Here is a 27,660-nt window from a genome sequence, read left to right as displayed (position 1 = left end):
CACCAGTTCCTGTTTCCTCCACCAGAGAAGGCACTGACCCCTGCCTGGTGCTCCCCTCCGTGTGACTGCAGCCCAGAAAATGTCTTAGGGCAGAAAGCCACGGGGACCTGACAGAGGCCTCATCTGTCTTCCTTCTTTCAAGAGTCACAGTCCTCTGCTGCCTATTTTCCAACATCTGAAAACAGTTGTTTCATATATTTTGCCTATGTAGGGGTGGATGTTAATCTATAGTCCTTAGTCTGGCCAGGAGTAGGAGCAAGTGTCGGTCATGCTGTGGCCCCAGAAAAAACAGCACTGAAGTAGACGCCACCTTGGCTACATCAAAGTATTTACTTTGTTTTAAAAGTTATTTCAACACAAGTTTTTTTCCTAAGTGGCAGGAAAAGCTGTTTCATCATAACAACTTCAAAAAAGAGCTAACAAAGATCTATTTGACTGGGTGTATGTGTGTGTGTGAGCGTGTGCTCGCACACTCAATTGTGTCCGACTCTTTGTGACCCACTGGACTGTAGCCTGCCAGGCTTCTCTGTCCATGGGATTTCCCAGGCAGGAACGCTGGAGTGGGTTGCCATTTTCTCCTCTAGGGGATCTTCCCAGACCAAGGATCAAAACCTGCATCTCTTGCATCTCCTGCTTTGGCAGGCAAGATTCTTTATCATGGTGCCACCTGGGAAGCTCCTATTTGACCATATATTTCTCAAAAAGTTTAGAGGATACTCTATGTCCTAAAAAGTCTCAGGCTATAATAAGCAGTAAAGGCAGGAAGCTGGAGTTGCTCACCTAATTCAAGATACTGCACGGTCCCCTTCTTGGACCAGAGCCCTGGTTCTTAGATTTCTCTGGCTGTGATTATAGAAGATGCTAAAGGGTGGTGTACACTGGTGAACCTGGCTCTCTCCTTCAGTCCCATCCTAAGAGCAGCAATGTGCAGAGCCAAAAGGACAAACGCGATGCTGGCAGACACAGCAGGGCCCTTTCGATCCCTTCACTCCCCAGCGGATGCTGGAAGAGCCCTGGACACACGGCTCAGTGAGTGTCTGGTGGTGCTCCCTGGGCAGTCCCCATCACCGTCTGCTCCACAAGGTTACTGTGACAGTGGCTGCTGAGAGCACGGGCAGAGCCGTTCTGATGGCCTGTGTTCCCATCATCACAGGAGTCTGGTGCGGAGGACGGCCCCTCCTCAGGCTCATGCTGGCCTCTGTCCCCACGGGTCAGGTTTGCCCGTCTCTGAGCTGGGTCTGCATCTCACTATGATACACTAGGAGCCTGACGTCCACCTTTGAGGACAGAGTCTCAGACCCTGGTCTGCATGCAGGTACGAGGACCACAGATAGGGAAAAGAGAATATAACGCTCCAGGTGTGTTTGCCTTGTTCCCTGACTATTCTCGGAGGTCACCTGCCCTGAGAGTTTCACCTTTTCTTTCTTATCACAAATCCAACCACAAGTGGCTGCTCCTTCTGTCCTTCACTCAGTGCAGTGCTGGGGTGCCTGAAACTGCTCTCCTTGTCCTGGGTTTACTAAAAAACATAAAGTTTCTGTGGGGAGGCCAGATGATGATGCTCCTGGTCTTGAGAGCGTGCGGGCAAGGTGACTCTAAGGTCCTGAGTTCAGAGTATGTTTGTATGTCCTCAGAGCATGGCTGGGCTGGCAGACCCATGGCTGAATCAGTCTGCCTTCAGAGAAAGACCCCAAATGCTGCTTCTGAGTCCAAGCATCCTTCAGGGGAGGCCTGGAACGGTCTCCACTCAAAAATACATAATGCCAGGGTAAGCTGGTATCCTCAGGGCCCACTCAACCCTATTCAGTGACTGGTGACACCCTGCAGAATGGCTCACTAACCACAAGGATGAGACCAAAGGGACCTGTACGTTGGTTCTGCAGTCAATCACACGTGACTCTCAGAGTAGGAGAATCTCAGTTTGCCTGGCAGTCACTTTATTCTGGGTATGAGAAGGCGCTTTGTTGGAGGCTGTCCCCTGGAGCTGGAGGCTACACAGACTATGTACCACTGGGCATGGCTGTATCTGGCTCCCAGGGTTTTCTGTAGCTTACAGACTGAGCTGCAATTTGGCCTGTATGTTTTAATTAGTTGCCAATAGTAAAAAAACTGAAACATTCCATATAAAAAATGGGGCTTCCCAGCTGGCTCAGGGGTAAAGAATCTGCCTGCCAATGCAGGAGACACGGGTTTGATCCCTGCAGGAGGAAATGGCAACCCATTCCAATATTCTTGCTTGGAAAATTCCATGGACAGAGGAGCCTGGGGGGCTATAGTTCAGGGGGTCGCAAAAGAGTCGGATATGACTAAGCGACTGAGCACCATATAAAAAAACAAGATTTCTAACACCTCTTAAAAAATGGGAAGATCTGGCTTGTTGAACCTGCACTGCTGTGCAGGGATCGCCATGGGCTGGCATCATCAACTGTTTCTGCTGGACAGGCCGGCTGGTCAGGCCCCCACCACCCGCTGGCCAAGTACTGCCCAGCAGTCAACATGGTCCTGCCTCCCTTCACTCAGCCACCTGTTGCCTGGCACCCAGGGCACTATCGTCTGGGACCTTTTTCAGTTCTGTGGGCTCATGGGCAGGAGCTGGACAGTTTGGATTCCGATCCTGATCCATGAACTGGGGGCTGTGTGACCTTGAGCAAGCAGCATTAACATCTCTGGGCCTGGGTCTCGTCATCTGAATGTCAAGCCCTGGCCTCCAGGAGCTGTTGGGAGAGGATCCACGATGGCGGGCAGAGTGATATCTGGGCTGATGGCAGCACTGGGCCCTATGTGAGCAGACACTGAGCTGAGAACAGGAAGTGGTTGGTTTCTTGCTTCCTGGATCCTCAGAACAGCCTGGCAACTAGGATTTAGGTACTACCTCTACGGTGAGATCTGCATAGAAATGTTCTCATTACACAGGGTTTAAAAATAACTTTGGATTAGCAGCAGTTAACAGGCTCATGCATGCCTCATCTTAAAATCTTGTGCAACCCTTGTTAAAGGAAAAAAAAATTAATTTCAGGAGAAACTAATATGATTTTCAAAAGAATAAACATTTAAAGAGGAAAAAAACCCCAACCCTTTAAAAGCTTTGTCCCCTTTCATTCATCCTCAGTGAGTGGGGAGCACCCAGGGGGAAGAGACTCTATCCACGAGAATGTAGGGTTCACAGCCGGACTGCTCAGGACTGTCTAAGACCCCATGGTAGAAACAAGGGGAGTGCCGCAGGGGCGCTGGGCCGGGCTGGCCGGTGCTCAGAATGCTGGAATGGGGGAAGGTGTGTCCAGCCCCCAGGGCAGGGCCAGGTGGCTCCTCTCTTTCTGAAGGAATGCTTGCATTCCTTGGGAGCTTCTGCCCATTATCTGTGTGACCCCAGGGACAACCTTGGCCTCTCTGGACCATCTGCCTGAGGATGAGGTCAGGCCTCTCTGCTCTGGAATTCCAGAGTGGGTGGGAAGAGGGTTTGGACTTAAGAACTCTGGCCTGGGCAGTGACTCACTGCTGGAGGTCTTGGAGTCCTCCTTTGGAAAGCGGACCCACTGACTGGATGGCATGGGTTTATGGTGGGAGTGACTGCCTTAAGCACAGGTGGGCACCTGGCAGGCATTCAACAAACATTTGCTTCTAGCTGGACTCCTCTCTTTAATTAAAAAAAAAAATTCCAACTGCATTTATTTGTAAAAATCATGTCCAGCTCCTCCCCCAATTCTGTACCCAATGCCCTCCCCAGAGCAGGGGCCACAGCCTCTTCTAGAGCACTTTTTCTATCCTTGGTGTTCTGACTTCAAGACCATAATGAATATGCATTTTCTTCTGCTGCCACCTTTCACGGTCACCTTACAAAAGGGTACAAAACTGAACAACACACAAACCACATATAAAATGACCAATCTTACCCATAATTTAAAAACTGCAAACTAAAACACATACTGAAATACCATTTTTTTAACCTATCAGACTGGCAAAAAAAAAAAAAAAAAAAAAAAACTGCTTGATAAAAATCTACCAGTACAGGAGGAGACATGATTTACACCCTGTGGCCATGAACATGAATTGCACCAACTCTCTGAGGGTGATTTAATACCTCCCAGAGCTCAGACCACTCACATCTTTGACCCAGAGATTTCACTCCTAGATACTCACCTGACTACACATTCCCATAAGCAACCACCCACACCAGCAGACTCATGGCAGTACTGAAAACGAGAAGCAACCCAAGTGTCCATGAGTGTCAGATAAGTAAAAGGAAGTACTCACACACAGGACCACTGAACTACTTACTGAAAAGATCTGTGAGCTCAGTGTCAACCAAAATGGAGAAACACTACAGATGGAAACTTAAACAGCAGCAAGAGGATATACACACACACACATTTAAATATAAGCTTCCATAGCCACAGAGTACAGAGCATGTCTGGGGAAGAGCAAGGGAACCAGACAGGAAGGCCAGGTGGGCAGCGGAGGGGTGATGGAGAGGACTGATCTCCACTGAAAACCCTCTACGCTGTTTTGGTTTATTTTTAGCCAAACGGAGTATCAATCATGCTGGAGGAGGAGGTCTGGAGCCCCTTTGCTTCAGTGGACGTGGAGTCCATGACTCAGCACGGAGTCATCCTGAGCTGGGCCGCCTGCACACACAGCATGGACGCTAGGGAAGCCAATGACTCCAACAACCCCTGGGACAGAGTCACCAATAAGGCCAGGAGGCTGGGCCTCCCCGTCCAGGCCCGGGGTCAGCTCTCCAAGGGCTGCTTTGCTGGCAGGTAAGACACCCGTATTTTCTGGTACTGCCTTGGGTGAGTGTTTTTGCCACTGTGCATCTATCTGGTCAACTCTGATGAGTTATTTACACATGGCTGAACTTTGTCATGTTGCTTAAAAATATCTTTCTAGTTGGGTTATTTTTGAGGTTAAAAAAGAAATATCTTAGAAACCTGTGACTTTTAAGTTACATCTAAGATGATATAACCTTTACAAATGATATAGTCATTTGTAATTAGTTCTAATTTGGTGTATTTTTAAGTTCAATTTAAGGCATTTAGCTGTGCCTGGGCTGCATTTTAGTGTGTGGTCTGGATGCAGGCAGTGAGGACAGAAGCATGCTGCATCCCCACCCTGCTGTGTCTGGGACTCTGATTTGCGGACTCTGGAAGGAAGGGCCTCTGCTCTGTACCTGCCCCCCAGCTATCATCAGGTTGGGTCTCCCTACTCCCTCTTCCCCATGAATTTTATTGCTCCCAAACTTGAAAACCCACTTCTTTAGTTTCAAGAGAAATTCTGTCCCTAGTTCATTGAATTACACGAACTGTTTACTTCAATTAGGAGAAAACAGCTGTCTTTATAATATTTAATACTCCACCCAGGAAGAGTCTGTCTTTCAAATCTGATACTTCTTAGACAATGCGTGGTGGTTTCTCTAATCACACACACTTCTGGAGCCTCTGGATCCTTGTGCTGTGGACACAAGGCCTTGCTGGACTCCCATTCTTTGCAGTTATCTCTCTGCACATCTTGACTGAGCACCTATTGTGTACCTACCTGTCTGTGCTGGCCAGGGGACAAGGATCAAGGAAGCTGCCCCCACCTCCACATTCTTCCAGCAGAGAGGACAGAGTCAATAAATGAGAAAAACAGCAAGTGATCTGGAGACTAGCATTAAGTGGGAAGAAGACAAGAGACAAGCAGGGGGTGAACTTTGGAGGAGGTGGTGAGGGAGGGCTTCAGAGAAGAGGTGGTTGCTAGGGAGAGGAAGGTGAAGGGTGCCCACCCACGTGCACAAGGGTCTGCATGCCTGTACAAAGTGGGGTGGGGTGGGGATGGGGTGTCCTCAGGTGCAGCAGAGAGCTGGGCTGTTTGTGTCTGGGGAGGTGGGGAGATGGGGTCAGAGTCCCAGAGCCACAGTGGGCAGGAAACGGTGGGGGACAGGAGGGAGAGAGGAGGGAGTGAAGTGGGGGCAGAAGGGGTGGGGAAGGTGAGAGGAGGCTAGGCTTGGAGAGACCACACCCATCGGATCAAAGATCCAGGAGGATGGAGGAGGGGGCTATAGTGGCCCTGGGGTCTGGGGTGTAGCAAGGCCTGGGGTGTCAGGCTGCAGCCCTGCTTTGAGACCAGGCCTGCAAAGTGGCAGCTCTGTGTGCTTGTGGCGGGATGGGGAGTGGGGCAGGGGTGGGGCAGGTAGGGGCAGGGCAGAGGTAGGAGGGTCAGCTCTGGTCTCACTTCAAAACCAAGAGGAGTGTGGCTTTTCAGCATGAAAACCTCCCTCCATCCTGAGAAATACCATATAGTTCTTCATGTTATTAATGCCGAAGCCACAACTCGGCAAACTATTTCATTATCACTTTTAACTCTGTTCATAACTGCTAGGTCTCACAGTCTGCTATTCACAATGTGCTGAAAATGTAAAAAAAAAAAAAGAAAAGCAGAGGGCAAGACATTCCACTTTCCAGAATGGAGCTTCCAGACTCCTTGACTGTGGACCAATACTCACACCATCCTTTATCATAAATGCTAACGTGCTTACATCTTAACCAAAGTTGTGGTTATCATTTGAGTCACCAATAAGGTTTTAAAAAAGTACTTTTATACAAAGTAGACATATTACAGGTAGTTAAATTATTCATGCTCAAACATTCAAGATTACAAGGACAGAATAAAGAAGCTTTGTGGGAGCTTAAAACAGCTAAACTACATTAATTTCAATCTTTCTTCCAAACCAAACCAAATCTTTCACAGGGTGAACCAAAAGCCTAGGCAGCAATCATTCCTACTTTTTTACTGCAAAGAAAAAGAAGTAGCAGCTTCAACTGCTATGGGCAGGTGTCTCATCACCTTCCCCTGCACAGACTCAGCTGCAGCCCACTTATAGCCCTTTCTCAGCTTTCTTGCCAAGGAATCCCAATGCTGTTTAGTTCCACGCAGCAAGTTCTCAGGGTCTAAGACAGTCTCCCAGTGACTGGTCAAGAGAGGCCATATGACCCGGGCAGCCAGTGAGATGGAAGAGAGAGTCCAGGAGCTCTAGGGAAACATATCCCTTTCCAACTAAAAGAAAGAAAAGCAGGAAGAGAGAAGTATGTCTTCTGATGTGACGCTTGGACCTGCTGCAGCCATCTTGAAACCATTAGGAGAAAAGAGCCTCAGAGAAGTCAGCTTTTGAAGAAGAGGAGCCATTTACTTTGGCCTTGACATCCCGCTGCTGTGCATGCACACTGTATGTCAGAAAGGTTACGAAGATGCTAGCCGCCTTGGCTCCCTCCTCCTCATTCAGTGACCATGTGTGATTATCTACGGGTGCCATGATGAAATAATGGTTGGAAAGATGCTAAATGCCACTTTCATCAGGTTGTGCTGTAACCTGTAGCCAAAAGCATTTAAACTAATACACACAACCCCTGCCTCCCTACCAGGCCAATTCCACTGCTCCGGGGCGGCGCTGGCAGTGATGCTCCTCTCACCCCATTACGGTCATCACTTTTACCTCCAGCCACAAGTGGGCTGTTCTCGCTCTGATCCAGGCCCTGCTGTCCACGAGGCCCTGCCGGGCTGACGGCGCCACCCACCCTTACTTGTCCGTGCTTCACTTGTCAGATGAGACCCGTCTTCTTTTTTTTTCTAATATTTATTATTTTATTTATTTGGCTGTGCTGGGTCTTATTTGCAGCATGTGGGATCTTCAGTTGTGGCATGTGAACTCTCAGTTGCAGCATGTGGGATCTAGCTCCCTGACCAGGGATGGAACTTGGGCCCCTGGCATTGGGAGCTCAGAGTCTCAGCCACTGGGCCACCAGGGAAGGCCCTGTCAGATGATAGTTTTTCACTTCTCTTTCTACGTCCTCCTCCACCTCCTTCTCCTCTCAGAGTCCGTGGCTTTGCCCTGTACTTGAAAGGAGGATCTGCCTCTTGAGAAATCTCTATGTAGGTCAGGAAGCAACAGTTAGAACTGGACATGGAACAACAGACTGGTTCCAAACAGGAAAAGGAATACGTCAAGGCTGTATATTGTCTCCTTGCTTATTTAACTTATATGCAGAGTACATCATGAGAAACATTGGGCTGGAAGAAGCACAAGCTGGAATCAAGATTGCCGGGAGAAATATCAATAACCTCAGATATGCAGATGACACCACCCTTATGGCAGAAAGTAAAGGAGAACTAAAGAGCCTCCTGATGAAAGTGAAAGAAGAGAGTGAAAAAGTTGGCTTAAAGCTCAACATTCAGAAGACTAAGATAATGGCATCCGGTCCCATCACTTCGTGGCAGATAGATGGGGAGACAGTGGAAACAGTGGCTGACTATTTTTCTGGGCTCCAAAATCACTGCAGATGGTGATTGCAGCCATGAAATTAAAAGACGCTTACTCCTTGGAAGGAAAGTTATGACCAACCTAGACAGCATATTAAAAAGCAGAGACATTACTTTGCCAACATAGGTCCAAGGCTATGGTTTTTCCAGTAGTCATGTATAGATGTGAAAGTTGGACTGTAAAGAAAGCTGAGTGCCGAAGAATTGATGCTTTTGAACTCTGGTGTTGGAGAAAACTCGAGAGTCCCTTGGGCTGCAAGGAGATCCAACCAGTCCATCCTAAAGGAGTTCAGTCTTGGGTGTTCATTGGAAGGACTGATGTTGAAGCTGAAACTCCACAACAGTTTGGCCACCTGATGTGAAGAGCTGACTCATTTGAAAAGACCCTGATGCTGGGAAAGATTGAGAGCAAGAGGAGAAGGGGACGACAGAGGATGAGATGGTTGGATGGCATCACCGACTCAATGGACATGAGTTTGGGTAGACTCCAGGAGTTGGTGATAGACAGGGAGGCCTGGCGTGCTGCAGTCCACGGGGTCGCAAAGAGTTGGACACAACTAAGTGACTGAACTGAACTGAACTGAACTGAAAGGAGGAAATAAAAGGAACCCATGGGGACCTGTTCTTCCCACCACCAGACCTGCTGTTGGGATGGTTCTCCTCCGGCCACTGCAGGCTTCTGCTCTGGACTCTGTCACTGGGTGTCTGCATGGTTGAAGCTTCGGAAGATGACGGCACCACTCCCTTGGGGGCAAAGGGCAGATGTGCCTATAGCCCACTAGGAAAGATTCGGGTTCTGCCTGTTTGGGGCCACTCAACTGAGACTCCTGACATAGCCCGTGGGACAGGGGTTGAGGAGACCCTTGGCTGTCTGCTGTGCTGTGAGTGATGAGTCCTCCTTGTCTTCTGCAGGCGTCTGTGAGGCTGTGGCAACTTGCTTGTCAGGTGTGGTCAGTAAAGCTCCCAGTCTGGGTGTCTATCGCCTTCCCGCCTCTGGCCTGTCCTATCAAATCCAAGCCCCTCAGCACACCCCCCGCTTCTCTCCTGAGTTTGCCCTCCTCCCCAGCCACAAGCATCGGCGTTATCTCTCCCATCTTCTCCACCTGCGTATAGGTGCACCTTCACAGTTTCCTCCAATGTTGCTTTTTTTAAAACTATATTTATTTACTTTTAGCTGTGCCGAGTCTTCATTGCTGCGGGGGCTTTTCTCCAGTTGCAGAGAGCAGGGGCTACTCTTTGTTGCAGTGTGGAGCCCGGGCTCTTGGCTGAGAGGACTTCAGCAGTTGCGGCATGTGGGCTCAGTAGTTGCAGCTCCTGGGCCCTAGAGCACAGGCTTGATAGTAGTGGTGCATGGGCTTAGTTGCTCTGTGGCATGTGGGATCTTCCCAGTTCGGGGATTGGACCCTTGTCTCCTGCATTGGCAGGCTGATGCTTTACCACTGAGCCACCAGGGAAGCCCCGATGTTGCTTTTTAACTGCTGCTTTTCAGAGCAAGACCTCTTCAGTAAGCAGTCCACCTGTTCCTCCCCAGCCTCTTCAGCCAGGAAAAGGATGGATGACAATTCCACTACTCCACTAAGACTGCCACAGTGACATGGAACACTTTTCTGCCCTGACCTTCCCTGACCTCTCTGCCCAGTTGACCACTCCCTCCCTCTTAAAACTTTTCTTTATAAAAGATACCCAAACTACATCAAGCACATATAATATACATGTTTTGTTTAAAGAACTTCTTAAAAATAAAGAACTAAACAAAAACCTGTGTACTCAGCTTGAGAAACAGCATTACTATCACCTGTTTGTCAATAAAGTTTTATTGGTACACAACCATGCCCATCACTTACATATTGTCTGCAACTGCTTTTGAGCTGCAGGTGGAGATTGCAAGAGAGACCACTGGGTCACAAAGCCAAAAATAGTCACTATTTGGCCCTCCTTCGCAAAAAAGTTTGCTGATGCCTACTCTGGAATTTTTTTTTTAGAGAGGGATGTGTGGGGCAAAGTTGCTCGGTTTTTACTGTCTGAAAAGTCTTTGTTTTACCCTCTTTAGTGGGATTCTAGGGTGACAGCTGTCTTCCCTCAGCTCAGACAGATACTGTCTCCCTGTCTCAGGCTCCCCACTGTGGCTGGTGAAAAGTCCAGTATTCCTTAGGCATGTCTCTTTGAGGGTAACTTGTCTACTTCCTCTGCCAGTTTTCAAAACAATCTCATCACCGCTGGTGCTTTGTTAGGACAGATCCAGGTGTGGGTTTCCTTTAATAATTTGGATTGGGATTTGACAGACTTCCTAGGGTTGAAATGACTATCTTGCCATACTACTTCAGCCCTGTCACTTCAAATGTGGCCCCTGCCCATCTTCTCTCTCCCACTAAAGCTCTGACCAACACGGGTCACACCTTCTTACTCTAGCCTCCAGGCTCCTGATCTGTTTTTCTCTCTTTTCTATTTCTTTTTTTTTAATCTGTGTGTCTCTGGGTAATTTATTCATATATAACATCATTTCATGAATTCTGTGGTACATACCCTGCTGTTAAAGCTCATCCACTGAGTTTTTCATTTCAGTAATTACAATTTTTCATTTATTAGACCTCTATTTGGTTCTTTTTAAAGTCTGCTTGGTCTTTCTTTATATTTCCTTGCTTCCTGAATGTATTTCTTGCTGGTGTTTTACTTCATTATGAAATACAGTTACTTAGTCCTCCCATGTCCTTGAGGGTTGTTTTAGGGAGGTAATGTTATCAGAAGAGGATTATGAAATATAATAGTGAAAGAAAGGATGATCCTAGTTAATATAAGATTTATTTTTAAATGTATTATTTGGAGTTAGTCTCAATGTCCATTCCTCTAGTTCTTTGCTCTAAATTCCATTACACTAATAAACATCCTGATATCTTGGTTAAAAAAAAAAAAAAGAAATACAGTTACTTATACCCTGATTTCCCAGGTCCGCTTATGCTGGCCTCATTCCTGGTGCCTTGTACCTCGTGTGTGGGATCTTATTTTTCACAAGAATCTGATCTGTGCAAATTTTCTACCGCCTGGGATAAAGGTGATTCCCCCTGAAGTGACCCTCCACTTGTTGTTGCTAGTTCTTGGGGATGCCACCAGCTCACAACCTCTTGAAATGAAAGTTCTAGGCACCCAGGGGTTAACTGGGACTAAACCATGAGGACTGACTCTTGGTGGCAAATTATTAACACATGTAACAATCTTCCCTTTGCCACTCAGTGCCAGATCATGGCCTCAGTCCTCACATCCCTGCCCCTGATGGCGTTGGGGGTCTACCTGTCCACCTGCACACGGAGACTATGGTCCTTGGAGTTCCAGCTTTGGGAGGTGGGGGGGATTGCGCCATCACATTCCTGCCCTGGGTGGGCCTGGGTTTCATCATCACCACCTGTTTTTTGAAGCCGGAGAGGTGGCAACGCCAGATTTCAAGCCCACCCAGGCTGGCAAAGTCCCTGGTCAAAGGCAGCCTCAGGTTGCTCCTCTCAGCCTTTGCTTGAGAATTCTTTACCTTCCTGCTGTTTCCTGATGCCTTATAAGCTTGTCTTTACTTTTTATTTAGTAGTGTTAGTTGTTCTCAGTGACAGTATTAATCCAGCTACCCAGCCTGCTACATTATGAGAAATGGAAGCCCGGGGTTTTATTTTATTTTTTGGGGGGGTTTTACACTCAACTAAAATATGTAAATGGGAGACAAATAAAAATACTGTCACACAGAGGCCTCAAAGTTTCCTATATAAAAATTCTCTTTTATAATTACCTTGGAAGAATAAAAATATATCTAAGAGGCTACTATGAGAGAGCTGGAAAGCAAATAAGGATAAATTATAAAGGACTTAGCCAAATTTACCTTTGTTTAAAAGACAATCATCTCCTGCCCAACAACTAATGCTTTCATTGATATCAGTAGAAAATCAGAAAAATACAGAGGCTGATAAATTTAAGAAATGGATGGGTAAAATGAAAATAAGTGGAATCTTAGTCACTGAGGAAGAATAAACATAGAGAATGTAACTTAAAAACAGGCAGAAGGCAATGGAAATGTGATCTCCCTGATGAGACTGGAGGAAATAAAAACTTTTAAAAGCACACTAAAGACAAAACACAAACTAAGCTGTTGGAGGACAGCGCTGATCCAGGAGCGTGGTAGCGGAAGTGCAGGAGACACTGAACAGGAACAGGCTTTCAGACCCAGGGAAAGGAACAACAAAGGGCACCACTCTTTCTACGAGCAGGTGCCACTGCAGGCAGAAGCAGGCACGTCAGTTACTGTAGCTAGAGCAAAACTATACTCTCAGAAGGGCTGGCACCATGGTGATCTTATTCTCTAACCAAAATGTAAATATGTTAGAAATCATCAACTAGGACTTCCCTGTTGGTCCAGTGGTTAGAACCCGCCTGCCAATGGTTCAATCCCTGGTCTGGGAAGATTTCACATGCCTCAGGGCAACTAAGCCTGTGTGCCACAACTACTGAGCCTGTGTGTAACTACTGGAGTCAGCATGCCTGGGTGGGAGGGAAAAGAAGCTGAGCTTCATGAATATGGGCAAAGATAAGCCAAGGCTAAACTTACTTAAAAACCACCAACAAAAAAACTGCTAGACAGGACAATGTCCCTGGTTTCTTTTCCTGCACACATTTCCTACAAATACTTGGTAGAGGAAAAATTACCTCTTTTAAAGATGAGGGGTAATAAAGGTACAAAAGTGCTATGAGAAAAGAGGAGGAAGGAAACCAGCAAAATGGCAATGAACATTTACCAAAAACTTCCAACAGAGTCAATGAAAAGTATAGCAAAAACTTTCCTGAATTTAAAATGTACCTGAATGGCTTCCCAGATAGCTCAGTGGTAAAGAATCTGCCTGTCAATGCAGGAGACACAGGTTCCATACTTGATTCAGGAAGATCTCACAGGCCGTGGAGCAAGGAAGCCCATGTGCCACTTCTATCAAGCCTGTGCTCTAGAACCCAGGAGCTCAACTACTGAAGCCCGTGCACCCTAGGGCCTGTGCTCTGCAACAAGAGTGTGTGTGCAATGAGAAGCAACCACAAAAAGAAGTCCATGCACCTCAACTAGAGAAAAGCCCATGCAGCAACGAAGACCCAGCATGGCCAAAATAAATAAATAAATAAATAAAATTTTATATATATAAAATTGCTGCATGGGCTTTTCTCTAGACTAATAGGAGGACTCAGCTCCTTCTGGACGCAGGACCCAAGATTAACAAATCCTGAGAAGAGTCACAACAGAGTTTTGGGGCTGGGACTAAAGGCTGTTCAGGAAAAGTAAAAAAATAAATAAATGAGAATTACCAGGAAAACTCTGAGAAAGAAGCACAATTGGAGAGTCAAAGTCAGCAGACATTATGAGGGACCAGGAAGTGGTAACAATTCAAACAGCACTGCATGTGGACGGACTGAGACCAATGAACCATGGGACAGGACAAGAGCCCAGAGACTCAAGTACATATAAAACATTCAATATTATAGTGAAAGTAGGATTTCAAACAAGTGGGGAAATGTGAGCTACTCAGTAACTGGTGGGGGGTGGGGAGGATATCTGAATTGCCACCTGGGGTTAAAAAATAAAGTTTGGTTCCTATTTCGTAACCTACAAGTGTGATAAAATTCCAAATGGATCATGCATTTAGATATGAAAAAAGGAAACCATAACTGTGTTAGAAGAAATCATGGCAGAATAATCTTTCATCTAGGAGTGGAAAAGACCTAGGTACAGCAAAAACCCCAGAAAGGATTAAAAACAAGAACATAACAATTAAATATAACATTTAAAAAAATGTGTATGACAAAAAGCCACCATAGGCAAAGTAAAAGAACAAATGAAAAACTGTAGGAAAATATTTGCAATTTATGTCTCAGAAAAGGTCTAACTTCCATTATATATAATGAGCTCATATAAATCAATAAGAAAAAGATTATAAACCCAATAAACCAATGAGCAGAGAACTGAAGAAAAGGAAAAGACATAATTCAAACATGTGAAAAGACGCACAACCTCCTAACACGTAAAATATGAAGTAAAATGATACCTATCAGACTGGCAAAGATTACAGTTCACTGACACTGCTGGAGAAGGTCTGGAGAAGGACACCCTCTCAGCCTTTGCTGGGTGGGTGTGAACTGCTACTGTCTGATGGAGCCCAACTAACATCTTCCCAAACTAGACAGGCACATGCGGTGGTGGTAGTTTAGTTGCTAAGTTGTGTCTGACTCTTGTGACCCCGTGGGCTACAGCCTGCCAGGCTCCTCTGTCCATGGGATTTCCCAGGCAAGAATACTGGAGTGGGTAGTCATTCCCTTTTCCAAGGGATCTTCCCAACCCAGGGATTGAACCTGTGTCTCCTGCATTGGCAGGCAGATTCTTTACTGCTGAGCCACCAGGGAAGCCAGAAATGCACATACCTTTGGTTAGAACCCCTCTCTGGGCATTTACATTTATACTTTAATTCACGCACTATAGCATGTACAAGTTAATTCACTGTAGCAGTATTTGTAATGGCAGAAGATCGGGAAAAACCTAAAATGTCCATTGGCACACTGGGCACAGTGGGAGGCAGTCATGCATTAAGGCTGAGAATGAGGGTGCTAGCTGCATACTGATCTGCAAGGGGCTCCAAGCTCACTCCCCCCACCCTGGTCTTCAAACAGCCTCCCCTTCACCCACCATGCTTGCTACACCTCGGTCTCATGCAGTTCCCCCAAAGGTGGTGGCCCTTCAGATGAATTTTCCTGATTACCTCACAGTGACATTAGCGGGAGCGAGTTTCCCAGGGGGCCAAGGACACACTCTTCATGGGCTGCCCCAGCCTCCTGAGACTGAGCAGAACACAGAACACTTGCCTCCCCCAGAGTCACAGACTGACCACACTGCACCCACCCCTTGCGGGCTGAGGGTCCTTGTGACCTGTGGTCTCCACTCTCAGTAGATGCAGTAATGTGGTCAGCTGGACGTGGGCCTGGGAGACACACTCCTTCCCTGGGGGACGCTCAGGCACCAAGTAAGAGGACAGGACTGCCGTTCTCATGGCCAGCATCTGGACAGTCCGACAGAGCAGCGGCCTACCTGGAGGTGAGTCATCCTGGGAAGTGAGGCCAGAAGGGCTGGATCCCAGGTCCAGCAACTTCCATGTGTCCTGGAGGGAACTGCTGGCAAGTGATGAGGACCTTCGGGTGTGGTGGCCAGTTTCCTCCTGGAATTCTTGAGCCACGCGTGGCTTTGGGGACCGATTTTCTTTCTGAGGAGCTAACCTGCAAGTCACTGTGGAGCTCCTGTGTTGTCTCTGTGAAAGAGAGTAAAGAGAACTATCCTTGAAAGCCACCCTCTCTCCCTGCCCTCCTGGGGTGATAAGACAGTGAACCTGGCCCGAGGAGAAGCTCTGACATTCAAACATGGAACGTGGGGAATTCCCTGGCGGTCCAGTGGCTAGGACTCCTTACTTTTACTGCTGAGGGCCTGGGTTCAATCCCTGGTCAGGGAACTAAGATCCCATGAGCCATGTAGTGCAGCCAATCTCAACCCCAAAGAAACAGGATCGTGAGGGAGGTGGGACTGGGAATTAGGGCCAACGCCCTGAGGCGAAGACACTCAGGCAGTGGTCACTCTGCGACACCAAGTACTCCAGTTCCGGGTGCTTCCCGAGTGGGGATGTGAGGCGCATGAAGAGCTGGCGCTGGTGGGTCCTGCATACCAGTCCTGGTCCCGCCGTGCAGCCTGGCCGAGCATCCTTTCTGTGGACTGTCTGTGCTAGGTGGGCTTGGCTCTTTCCGGAGCATTCGGAGAAACATTCTTTCTTGGCTTTCCTAGGGTCCTGTTGTGGAAATTTAAGCACAAGAAACTCAGTATTTGTGGGTCTTTGATGGGCTGTGTTACTGAGTTCTCAGTGTTTGTGGGGCTTTGATGGGGTGTGTTACTGAGTTTTCCCTCAGGATTAGGAAGAAACACCTTCCCTGCATTTCTGATGTTAGGGAGTTGGCTCTGTGATGAGCCAAAAGTGGAGAACGTGCTTGTGTCCACCAGCCAGTATGAACTTAACAGGCCTCAAGATGGTGATCCAAGTATGTTCCCAAGCACCTGACAGTCATACAACCTTCCTGTGGTGCCCAGGGAGGGCACCCTGCGCCCTGCTGGGCACAGGGTGAGGGGCCCTGCAGCTCTCCTTTGTGGCACATCTTCAATGCACAGCTGAGGCCACTCTGGTCCCCTGCAGCCTGAACACTCACATCTGCCTTCTGAGGGGAGGCCTGTGTTGAAGCAGTTGGGAGGCGGCACCGAGGAGAACCGAAGCCCCGGACTGTGCAGAGGGCCCGGTGCAGAGGGCCACCTGCGGCTGCCACTTCTCCTGATGAAGTGTCCATTTTGGATTGTGAGCTGAGTAATGCACACATATCTTTTGGTTTTTATTTTCAGTGTCTGTGTGGCAGTGATAATGAGCAACTTCTCATGTTTGTTGACTGACTCAATGAGTTTCTTCTGCATTGGCTTCTGAATGGTGCATATGCGTGTGCTCAGTTGCTTAGTCATGTCCGACTCTTTGCGACTCAACCCTATGGACTGCAGCCCGCCAGGCTCCTCTGTTCGTGGGATTCTCCAGGCAAGAATACTGGAGTGGGTTGCCATTTCCTCCTCCAGGGGATCTTCCCGACCCAGGGATGGAACCAGCGTCTCCTGCGTCTCCTGCATTTGCAGGTGGATTCTTTACTACCGAGTCACCTGGGAAGCCCCTTCTGATTGTTATCCTTTGCTTATTTTTCTACTGGTTATCCGTCTTTTTCTTCTTGAACTATAGGCATTCTTTTCTGTATGTTCTTCCTGTTTCTTTCTACACAGTACCATTTACTAGTGGAAGTAAAGAGGAACCAAAAAAGAGGACCTCAAGGAGTCTTCCTTCTCGAATTTTAAGATGAGTTATTTCACTGGATGTAACAAATAGCTTTGTAGTTTGAAAGAGATTGATAAAGTTTAATAAACTACTTAATTTACTAGAAAGAAATGGAAGTCTAGATAAGAGTATATGTGTTTCACCACAGAGGGTAGCAAGGACATTTATTTGATGATTTGGGAGAGATTTCTTCTAATAACACACATTTAGAGACTTAAATTTAATGCAGATGACTTGAAAGGTACAAGCACCTCAGACAGGCAGCTACTTCGATGCTTTACTACCACTTTCCACGAATGGCGAAGAGGGAAGGACTCTGAGTGTCTGTGTACACATGCACACACATGACAGGAGTTTGGAACAAAGCCTATCAGGTTCCAGCAGACCCACACAGGTGAGGCCCAGCTCAGGGTGCCTAGGCCTCAGTGATCCTGCATTTCTTCTTTCTATGCTCTTTCCTTCTTCCCAAATACATCCTCCGCAGGCTTTTTGTCAGTGGAGGAGTCTGTCGGTGGAAAACACTATGCTTCCTAGGCCCCTTTCAGAGCCAGCCCTTCTCAGTTTCTCAGGCCAGTGTTTCCTGGCCTGGCACACTGCCTCCCTAGGCCTCTCTGTTCCCCCGACCCATTCCTGGCTAACCTTGTGCTGGTGACTCAGAACCCCTGCACTTTGCTGAAGACTTCCCTTTGCTGAAGACTTCTTCCTCAAACTCTACATCTAGATGTGCAAGCTCAGACTGAATGTAGGCACGGCAATGGTAAAGGATCATCTCGGATCTAAGTCCGTTCATCAAATCTCCACCCACAGCCGCTGCCCAGGCCTCAAACTCTTTAGGGAATCCTGACTCGCATGGCGCCCTCCCAACCCCCACCCATTATGATCCAGCCACCATCCCAGCCTCACTCCTCCTCATCAGCCCCTCCTCCCACCCTAACCCACCTGCTTCTCTTACCTAGGATGGAGCTTGTCACTAAGAGCCACATGTCATCTCATGGTGTAACAGGCCACCTATCTGTTACTCAACTCACTATTTATTTTAAATAAACTGAAAAGACAAACTACACACTGTACAAGTCATCCAACAGATAAGGATTAGTATATATAAGAAAAAGTACAAACACCCAAGTAGAAAATCAGCATAAAACATGCATAAATAACCCACAGAAGAAGAAATACAAATGGCTGATGAACAGATTAAAAATTTGAACACTCTCAGGATATAAGAAATGTTTAGAAGATGCATTTTAAACCTGTTATATTGGTAAAGATTTAAAAACAATACCTAGGTAGGTAAAGCTATATAATAAAATACATATGATATATTTTATAACTTTGAAAAACTAAGATCATGGCATCTGGTCCCATCACTTCATGGCAAATAGATGGGGAAATAGTGACAGACTTCATTTTTGGGGGCTCCAAAATCACTGCAGATGGTGACTGCAGCCATGAAATTAAAAGACGTTTGCTCCTTGGAAGAAAAGTTATGAACAACCTAGACAGCATATTAAAAAGCAGAGACAAAAAAATAAATAAATAAAAAGCAGAGACATTACTTTGCCAACACAGGTCCATCTAGTCAAAGCTAGGGCTTTTCCAGTAGTCACGTACGAATGTTGAGAGCTGGACTATAAAGAAAGCTGAGCACCAAAGAACTGATACTTTTGAACTGTGGTATTGGAGAAGATTCAAGAGTCCTTTGGACAGCAAGGAGATCCAACCAGTCCATCCTAAAGGAAATCAGCTCTGAATATTCTTTGGAAGGACTGATGTTGAAGCTGAGACTCCAACACTTTGGCCACTTCATGCGAAGAGTTGACTCATTGGAAAAGACCCTGATGCTGGGAAAGATTGAAGGTGGGAGGAGAAAGGGACGACAGAGGATGAGATGGCTGGATGGCATCACCAACTCAATGGACCTGAGTTTGAGTAAACTCCAGGAGTTGGTGATGGACAGGGAGGCCTGGCGTGCTGCAGTCCATGGGGTCACAAAGAGTCGGACACGACTGAGAGACTGAACTGAACTGAATTGAATACACTGATAAGTTACTGCTAACTACGCTGAAGTGCTGAAAACTGAAAGCTTTTTAAATTGTGTTTACCATATTCTCAAGTTTCTGTTATGAAAACGCAGTATTTGAGCAATCAGTACAAAGTTTCTTAAAAGTAAGTTTCTTAGATAAAAGGACTGTTACCTGAGTTGTGAGGCAGGGTTGCCACTGTCCCAGGCATACATCAGGAGCCTCACCTGAGCCCTGCGCCTCAGGGGTGCGGAAGGGGTGATGAGACGGCTTCCCTATAAACGAAATGAGGGAAGGGGAGTTTATCCCTTGTGTGCATATCACTTGGATTCCTCCCGTGCTGAAAACAAATACTCAAGAAGAACAGCATGTGCATCTTTAAAACCAAAGTCACTTATCTTTTAAGAGAATTTGGGTGGGGGTGGTGAATGGACATGTGTGAACGGTGCAACATACGCCAGCATTTCAGCAGACTTCAGAACACACAGAAACACTCTATAAAGGCACATACCCTTGACACAGCTTCTCAGAGTGGCAGACATGAGCACATCCATTAACAGACCCAAAGACATACCCTCTCTGCAGCATAGAAAAATAAGAAGCAAAAGTTTACATATGTATGCTCAAGGATTATTTTTGTAACCAATGCTTCAGCAGTCTGCCTTAATCAGATATGATCTAGGCATCAAATGAACATTCATTTGTTAACTCAGTTTGGGTTATGTTACCTGAAAACCTTAGAAATTTATCTTTAAGCTGACATACTGCAAGAGAGAAATTACCATTGAAATAACAGTTTTTCAGAATAATGAATTAATTTGGTTAAATACAAGGTTATTGAGGACCCCCAAGTTTTTTTTGGTGTGTGTGTGTGTGATTTATGCGAAAATTAACCACGGGATCCTCACTAAAATGGAGTTGGGAGGCCAGAAGGGGAGCTCTCACTCATGTCCCACGCACATCAGTGCAGATTCCAACAGAAGAGACCACCTCGCATCTCTGCAAGGCAGTAACACTGCTGGCAGCTGGAGGAAGATTTTATCACTGCTTGGCAATGGCCCAGCCAATAAAAGCCACTGTGCTTTGAAGTTCCAATTTCTTCCAATGGACTCTGTTTTTAACAGTTCCTCCCAACTTCCCCTTCTCTATAAAAGAGGTTCCCCTCCTTTGCCTCAACATTACTTGCATGTGGTTCACTGTAGTTGCATGTCCCAAACTGCAATTCTTTGCTGCTCCTGAATAAATTCATTTGGCGGGTAAAATTACTGGCTGTTTTACTGTTTTTGGTTAATAACTATTGCTATTTACAATGTTGGAAACTGAAGCAGAGAAATTTTTCAAAAGCTTATTTCTCCATTCATTTAAAGATAACGATGATGGACATATTGCATGTTATTAACATCTGAGTAGTTATGAAATTAGTTTTGCCACCGTGGTCCTTCTGAGATGAGGCCTAAAGTAATGTATGTTTTTTCCAGATGATAAAAAGACGTATGAAGAACAACATTTGGAAATGAATATACTTTCCTTAGTTTATAATACCTCAGTTTAAAGGCTATCAATTCTGAAGTTACAGAAATGGGTAACAAGACAATGAAAAGATGCTCAACATCGTTAGTCACTAAGGACATGCAAAATCAAAATCACAATGAGATACTACTTTGCACTTACTAGGATGGCTAAAATAAAAAACACAGAGGACCTTCTCTGGTGGTCCAGTGGTTAAGACTCTGTGCTTCCACAGTAGAGGGCATGGGATCAATCCCTGGTCAGGGAAATTCCATATGCTACAGGTACAGCCAAAAAAAAAAACAAAAACAAAAAGACAGGACGTAAGTGTTGTTGAGGATGTGGAAAATCAGAACCTCATATATTACTGGTGGGAAAGCAAAATGCAGCTACAGTCAAAAACCGTTTGGTGGCTCCTCAATGAGTTAAACATGGAATTACCATGTCACTGCAGCAATTCCATTTCTGGGTATATATCTAAAGAACTGAGAACACGTTTAAACAAAAACTTGTACAAGAATTTTCATAGAAGTATTATTCACAATAACCAAAAGACAGAAAAAAAACCAAACAAACCCCAAATGTCTACTAATGAATGGATAGACAGAGTGTAGTCTGTCTATACAAGGGAATATTATTCAGCCATAAAAAGGAATGAAGCACTGACACACACTACAATGGGATCAAACCTCAAAAACATTATGTTCAGTGAAAGAAGTCAGACATAAAAGGTCACACGATGCATGCTTCCATTTTTATAAAATGTCTAGAAGACCAGAATAGTTTTCTTTGCTTTATGTTGACTTTATTGCATTTCATTATTAAAAACAAAGACACAAAGCTACCTCCCTTATGGGAGAACTAAAGCTCTTTACAATGACATTAACTTCTGTGTTTATTTTTAAATGTTTATTGTCACTTTCACCTGAGTAGACAAATACTGTTGTTTCCCAGGCATCTGTGATCCTATTTTAGTGTTCAAATCTCCTGACAGCCTTTGATAATTTTCCTTTTCAAATTGAATCCCAGGGGTAAAAATGAGATAAAACTTCCAGGATACTCTTTTCACCTAAAATTATCTTTGTGCCTTGGAAAAATCACAAAGATTTGTTCTTAGAAGTGTTAGAAATAATTAGGCTTATTTGAGGCATTATTATCCATGAGTTTCATGAGAAGAGTTGCTGAGTTTGAAGAAATGTTGTCAATCCCATTTAGTATTTGTTGGTAAAATGTTAGTCACATTACGTGTTTGAGGAACTTTCCAGAGATCTGTCAGGGTCCTGGGTGTCTGTCAGGTTTTTCTTCATCAGAGTCCTAAAGTATCTGCCCACTCTACGGCCATACCACCCTGAATGCGCCCGATCTCATCTAAAGTATCTGCACAGTGCCATGAGGGAACAGGGGCATAGAGCTTAAAAGTTGGTAGACTCAGTCACTGTTTTAAATATTTACCTGGTCACAACCTTCCTTCTTTAACTTGAATCCAGCGTCTTGGAGGCCAGGAGTTTGCAGCTGGGCCTTCACATCTCATACTTGGTATGCAGATGGTTAGGACCTGCCCGACAACTCCTGACTCTCTGCTTGATAGTCTTGGTACATTATGTTTCAGGATTATTTTGTGTCATATCGCAGGAATTTTTCCTCTATAAAAATTATATTCATTGATTTTTAGAAATTAGATATAGTGTTCACAGTCTTCTTTAAAAACAGGCATAAACATCTTAGATTAACTTTATCTAAAACTTTTTCGGGGAGCGGGGAGCTTTGTTTTGCACGGCACAGAAACAACCAAATATAACTTCTCTGTGGCACTTTTCTTGTTATGAACTCCCATCAGATCTTTCACTTTTGAAAATTATCAGTAGTATAAGTTAACCATGGCTATATTATGTCTTTGTCATCCATGTGGACAAAAAAAAAACTGTGGTCTGCCATTTCAATAAACAGAGAATAATGCCTGCCAACAAGCAATCAGCCGCTGCAGCTGTCCCAACTGTGCACCCTAACGGGATTCAGAATGGACAAAAACAGGATATTGGCCCTATAGAGTTCAGATGCATATCAGAGGAATGGTTTCAATGGGCCCAGACTCTTGCATCTTCCCATATATAAAAAGGCACTAAAATCCTCGAGATGTCTGTTTTTTTGTGATTAGTAGTAATCTTTCAATGTTTAGCTACATATATATTGTTTTAGCAAAAACTCCTTCATATCCCGTTCTCCTCCTTGACCTGTGTAGAACAGTCTCTCAGAGCCATCAGATAGGCCACCTTCCTGGACTGTTGTTCAGCTGCTAAGTCATGTCCAACTCTTTGCAATCCTATGGACTGTAGCACATCAGGCTTCCCTGTCCCTCACCATCTCCTGGAGTTTGCTCAAGTTCATGTCCATTGCATTGGTGATGCTGTTCAACCATCTCATCCTCCTCCTCTCTTCCTGCTTTCCATCTTTCCCAGCATCAGGGTCTTTTCCAACAAGCTGGCTGCTTGCATCAGGTGGCCAAAGTATTGAAGCTTCAGCTTCAGCAACAGTGGACTTTAGTCCTCAGGAATATTCTTGAATAAAACCTAATTCTCCACTTATAGATTGTGCAGTTTCTCTTCAGTGAACAACTACAAAGAGTTTGGTTTACTTTAATGAAAAGAAAAAAAAGAGAGAGAGAGAGAGAAATAGAAGAAAAAAGAGAGTCCAGCACAGTGGGAAAACACTGTCATGGGCATTGCTTAGACCACCGTGAGGCCATCCAGTGGACTGACTCAGGATTTTCAGAACTCTAGTAAAGCAGCAGATGGACTGTTGAGATTTCAGAACCAAGACAGAGTAAATAAGGATTAATCACCTAGGACTGAAGAAACTGACAAGGGACAATGCAGCTACCACTGGGAACACTGTACATGTGACTTTAATGCTCTTTCTAGATACACAAGGAACCCTTTCTCTTTCCCCTTAAGCTGTCTGTGGTGGTGGTTTTAGTTGCTAAGTCATGTCTGACTCTTTGCAACCCCATGGACTGTAGCCCGCCAGGCTCCTCTGTCCATGGGATTTCCCAGGCAAGAATACTGGAGTGGGTTGCCATTTCCTTTTCCAGGGGATCTTCCTGACCCAGGGACTGAACTCGCGTCTCCTGTATCTCCTGAACTGGCAGGAGGATTCTTTGCCACTGAGCCATCTGGGAAACCCTTAAGCTGTCTGTAGTCCACACAAATTTAGTGGCCTCTGGTTTTATAAACTGAAATGAAACATTTCTAAGTGGTATCTTGTTCTCTTAAATCTGAGTCCTCCAGAACTTGGAAACTCTTGTTGTGTACTCTTCCTTTCCTGGCAATATAATAATCTGTGTAGGTTCAAAGGGAATCTGTTCTTGTTTCTATCAGGATTTGACTGGCAACATGGCCTTGCCTGGGTGGCCACAAGGGAGAATGATACTCATTCAATCACCAGGACCCAGCATGTTTAAGGATCTGCAGCTCAGGGATCAAGGCTCACAAGGCCCTCCCAGGAAAACTGCCAGGTGCCAGCCTCATAAGGGGATAAGGAAGTTCATCTCCTGGCAAGTCCAGGAGCTTCAGGATATTCTGGAAAGCTCAAGAAAAAAGGAATTTGCTTGAAATAATCCAGCAGGTGAAACATGGTGGGTTCTTGGTTTCCTGGACTCAGGACAACAAATAAGATGCTTTCAAAAGTACAACCTGAAATCCTGATGGGAACTTCCAGCAAAGCAAACTCAAGAAGGCCAACATGATGGATTAACACTCTGACTGCACATATGGAAACAATCAGGCCAAATGAGATCAGCCTTGTTTCGTGATCAAGAATAATCTTTCAGATGAATTTCATCAAAAGCTGAGAAACTAAAGAGAAAAAACAAAAAACTATGGAAACTGCATTGCCTACTGCACATCCTAAGGAGCTATCAGGGTCTTGTCTCTCATGGTGCCTGAGCTACTTTACAACTCTGGAAGCTGCCGGTTGTGCAGACCATGACTTGTCCTTTGGATTTATCATGGCCTCCCCATCCTCCCTTTAGAGAAACTGGTTCTGCCTCTATTTGCAATTCAATTCCTTTACTCCATATACATTTGCTCTTTTGATTTTTCCTTGAATTGGTTATAACATCTGACTGGTTTCCTCACTGTTCAATGAAGAGGGGAAAATTCTAAACATGTGCTGGCTTTCATATCTGTTTGAGAATTGTATCTTACTTCTTCCTGAAAATAATCTTTTAACACTTGTTATAGAAATATTATTAAAATGATGCCAGACATCAGAAAGGACACTGAATAATATGAACCTTGATGAGCTAAAACTGGTATGAGCACTTCTGCTTTAAGTAGCATGGTGTGAAAACTGATACAACACAGTTGTAAGGAGCGGAAGGAGAAATGGAAAGAAATACAAGAACAGTGCAAGATTTTAACGCAAAAATCATAATTCTTGGCATTTCAGGTTGATGAGTATACAAAAGTTTAGAAAGAATGTTAATCATTGTATTTAAGCTGAGGCGTCCCAGCACTGGAGCCTACAGGCTGTTGGGTGGGGCTGGGTCTTGGTGCTGGGGTGGTGGCTGGCCTCCAGGAGAGCTCACCTTGGTGAGTACCTCCGCCACCAGTGTCCTTGTCCGCACAGTGAGCCACAGCGGCCTTCCACCTCCCCAGAGACCCTCCAAGACCAGCAGGATTACCTTTGGTGTTCTACTCATTTGTTCATCCACATGAACCTAAAATCCAGTTTGTCCAACTCCATGAAAAAATGTTTTAGGATTTTCATCTATTTGAGAACTGATGTCCTCAAAAAAGTAAACTCCAGTAGACATGCTAGAGTATGGATATCACATCAGTGGAAATACTATATCTCTGTTTATCTAGATCTTCTTCAGCATCTTTAATAAAACTATATATTTTTTTTTCCAAAAAGGCTGCTAAATAGAACACAATCAAAAGTAGACTTCAATTCTCTCTTCAATTTTGAAACTCTCTCTTGCGAAAATTAACCAAGGGTAACTCACTAAGACGGGAGTTAGGAGGCCAGAAGCAGAGCCCCTACGCATACCTCACTCATGTAAGTACAGATCTTGACAGAAGAGACGACTTTGGATCTCCGGACGGAAGTGACACTGCCTTACTGCCTCAAGGAGGAGGAAGACACTCTCTTAGCCTGATGGCAGCCCAGACGATGAGAGGTCACTACAGCTCAGCAAATGAAAAATCACTACACTCTGAACTCCCAGTTTCCTCCAAAGGACTCTGTAACAGCTCCCCACACAGTCCCTTACTCCTCTATAAAAAGGTTTCCTCTCTTTTGCTTTATCTGACTTGCATGTCAAGAAGCAACAGTTAGAATCAGACTTGGACTATTTGTTTTACAGGACTATGCAGGTCAAGAAGCAACAGTTAGAAGTGAACATGGAACAACAGACTGGTTCTAAATTGGGAATGGAGTACATCAAGGCTGTATATTGTCACTTTGCTAATTTAACCTATATGCACAGTATATTATGCAAAATGCTGGACAGGATGAAGCACAAGCTGGAATCAAGATTGCAGGGAGAAATATCAATAACCTCAGATATGCAGATGACACCATCCTTATGGCAGAAAGTGAAGAGAAACTAAAGAGCCTCTTGATGAAAGTGAAAGAGGAGAGTAAAAAAGCTGGCTTAAAACTCAACATTCAAAAAACAAAGATCATGGCATTCAGTCCCATCACTTCATGGCAAATAGATGGGGAAACAATGGGAACAGTGGCAGACATTATTTTCTTGGGCTCCAGAATCACTGCAGATGGTGATTGCAGCCATGAAATTAAAAGATGCTTACTCCTTGGAAGAAAAGCTATGACCAACCTAGATGGCATATTAAAAAGCAGAGACATAAAAAAAGTAAATAAAATAAAGAGTAGAGACATTACTTTGCCAACATAGATCCGTCTAGTCAAAGCTAGGGCTTTTCCAGTAGTCATGTATGGATGTGAGAGTTGGACTATAAAGAAAGCTGAGTGCCAAAGAATTGATGCTTTTGAACTGTGGTGTTGGAGAAGACTCTTCAGAGTCTCTTGGACAGCAAGGAGATTCAACCAATCCATCCTAAAGGAAATCAGTCCTGAATATTCACTGGAAGGACTGATGCTGTAGATGAAGCTCCAATACTTTGGCCACCTGATGTGAAGAACTGACTCACTGGAAAAGATCCTGATGCTGGGAAAGATTGAAGGCAAGAAGAGAAGGGGATGACAGAGGATGATATGGTCGGATGGCATCACCGACTCGACAGACATGAGTTTGAGGAAGCTCCCGGAGTTGGTGATGGACAGGGAAGCCTGGTGTGTTGCGATTCATGGGGTCGCAAAGAGTTGGATACAACTGAGACTGAACTCACTGACTTGCATGTGGTTCACCACAGTCGTATGTCTCAAATTGGAATTCTTTGTTGCTCCTGAATAAACTCATTTTGCTGATAAAAAATAAGTTTTAGGTTAACACTGGTGGTCCTACCAAGATCCAGAGCAGACTCCTGACAACCTTGGGGCTGGTGAGCAAAAGGGTGTGGTACTCACTAAGTTCACAGGGCTCACTGTTTTTCTAGTCACCCCTGGAGTTTAAGGGGAAGGTTTTCTCCTGGATTGGATTTTCTCCTGGATTGGAGCTCTGTTCTTAGTGCATTTAGAACTCTCAAAGGCTTCACCCTTTTTGTTAAGGCTTTGCTTTGTCTGTGAGCACTCATTTGGCACTTCGGCCTTACTTGAAATCAGGCTGTCCCAACTGGAACTGTGCTGGCCTTCGGTCCAATTCCTTTTGGAACTGGGCTGTTCCTATTTGGAACTGTGCCATTCAGCCTTTGGTCTGATTGTTTTGGGATCAGGCTGTTCCAGCTGGAACTGTACTGCTATTTGGCCTGCAGGCTGTTTAAGAATTGCCCTCTCCGCTTTAGAGAAAA

The 27,660-nt window shown here is 45.3% G+C and overlaps 1 protein-coding gene across 4 annotated transcripts in view; it reads right to left on the bottom strand.

Moving 5' to 3' along the window:
• CCDC57 (coiled-coil domain containing 57) overlaps nt 1-27,660 on the bottom strand; it is a 114,614-nt gene that overhangs the window by 14,977 nt on the left and 71,977 nt on the right. For 3 of the 4 annotated variants that reach the window (XM_061144472.1, XM_061144475.1, XM_061144473.1), the window contains 3 exons: nt 19,394-19,494; nt 16,008-16,127; nt 15,383-15,599 (listed from right to left, as the gene is read on the bottom strand). In XM_061144472.1, coding sequence (XP_061000455.1) covers nt 15,383-15,599; nt 16,008-16,127; nt 19,394-19,494 — 438 coding nt within the window. Of the gene's footprint in view, nt 1-15,382; nt 15,600-16,007; nt 16,128-19,393; nt 19,495-20,811; nt 21,007-27,660 lie in introns of those variants that run through there. The other variant, XM_061144476.1, reaches the window with a different exon arrangement.

The sequence above is a fragment of the Dama dama genome, chromosome 5 (genome assembly GCF_033118175.1).
Source record: "Dama dama isolate Ldn47 chromosome 5, ASM3311817v1, whole genome shotgun sequence".
NCBI classification, from domain to species: Eukaryota; Metazoa; Chordata; class Mammalia; order Artiodactyla; family Cervidae; genus Dama; species Dama dama.
Note: the sequence above shows the minus strand (reverse complement) of the source record. Positions and strands in the feature narration are given on the sequence as shown.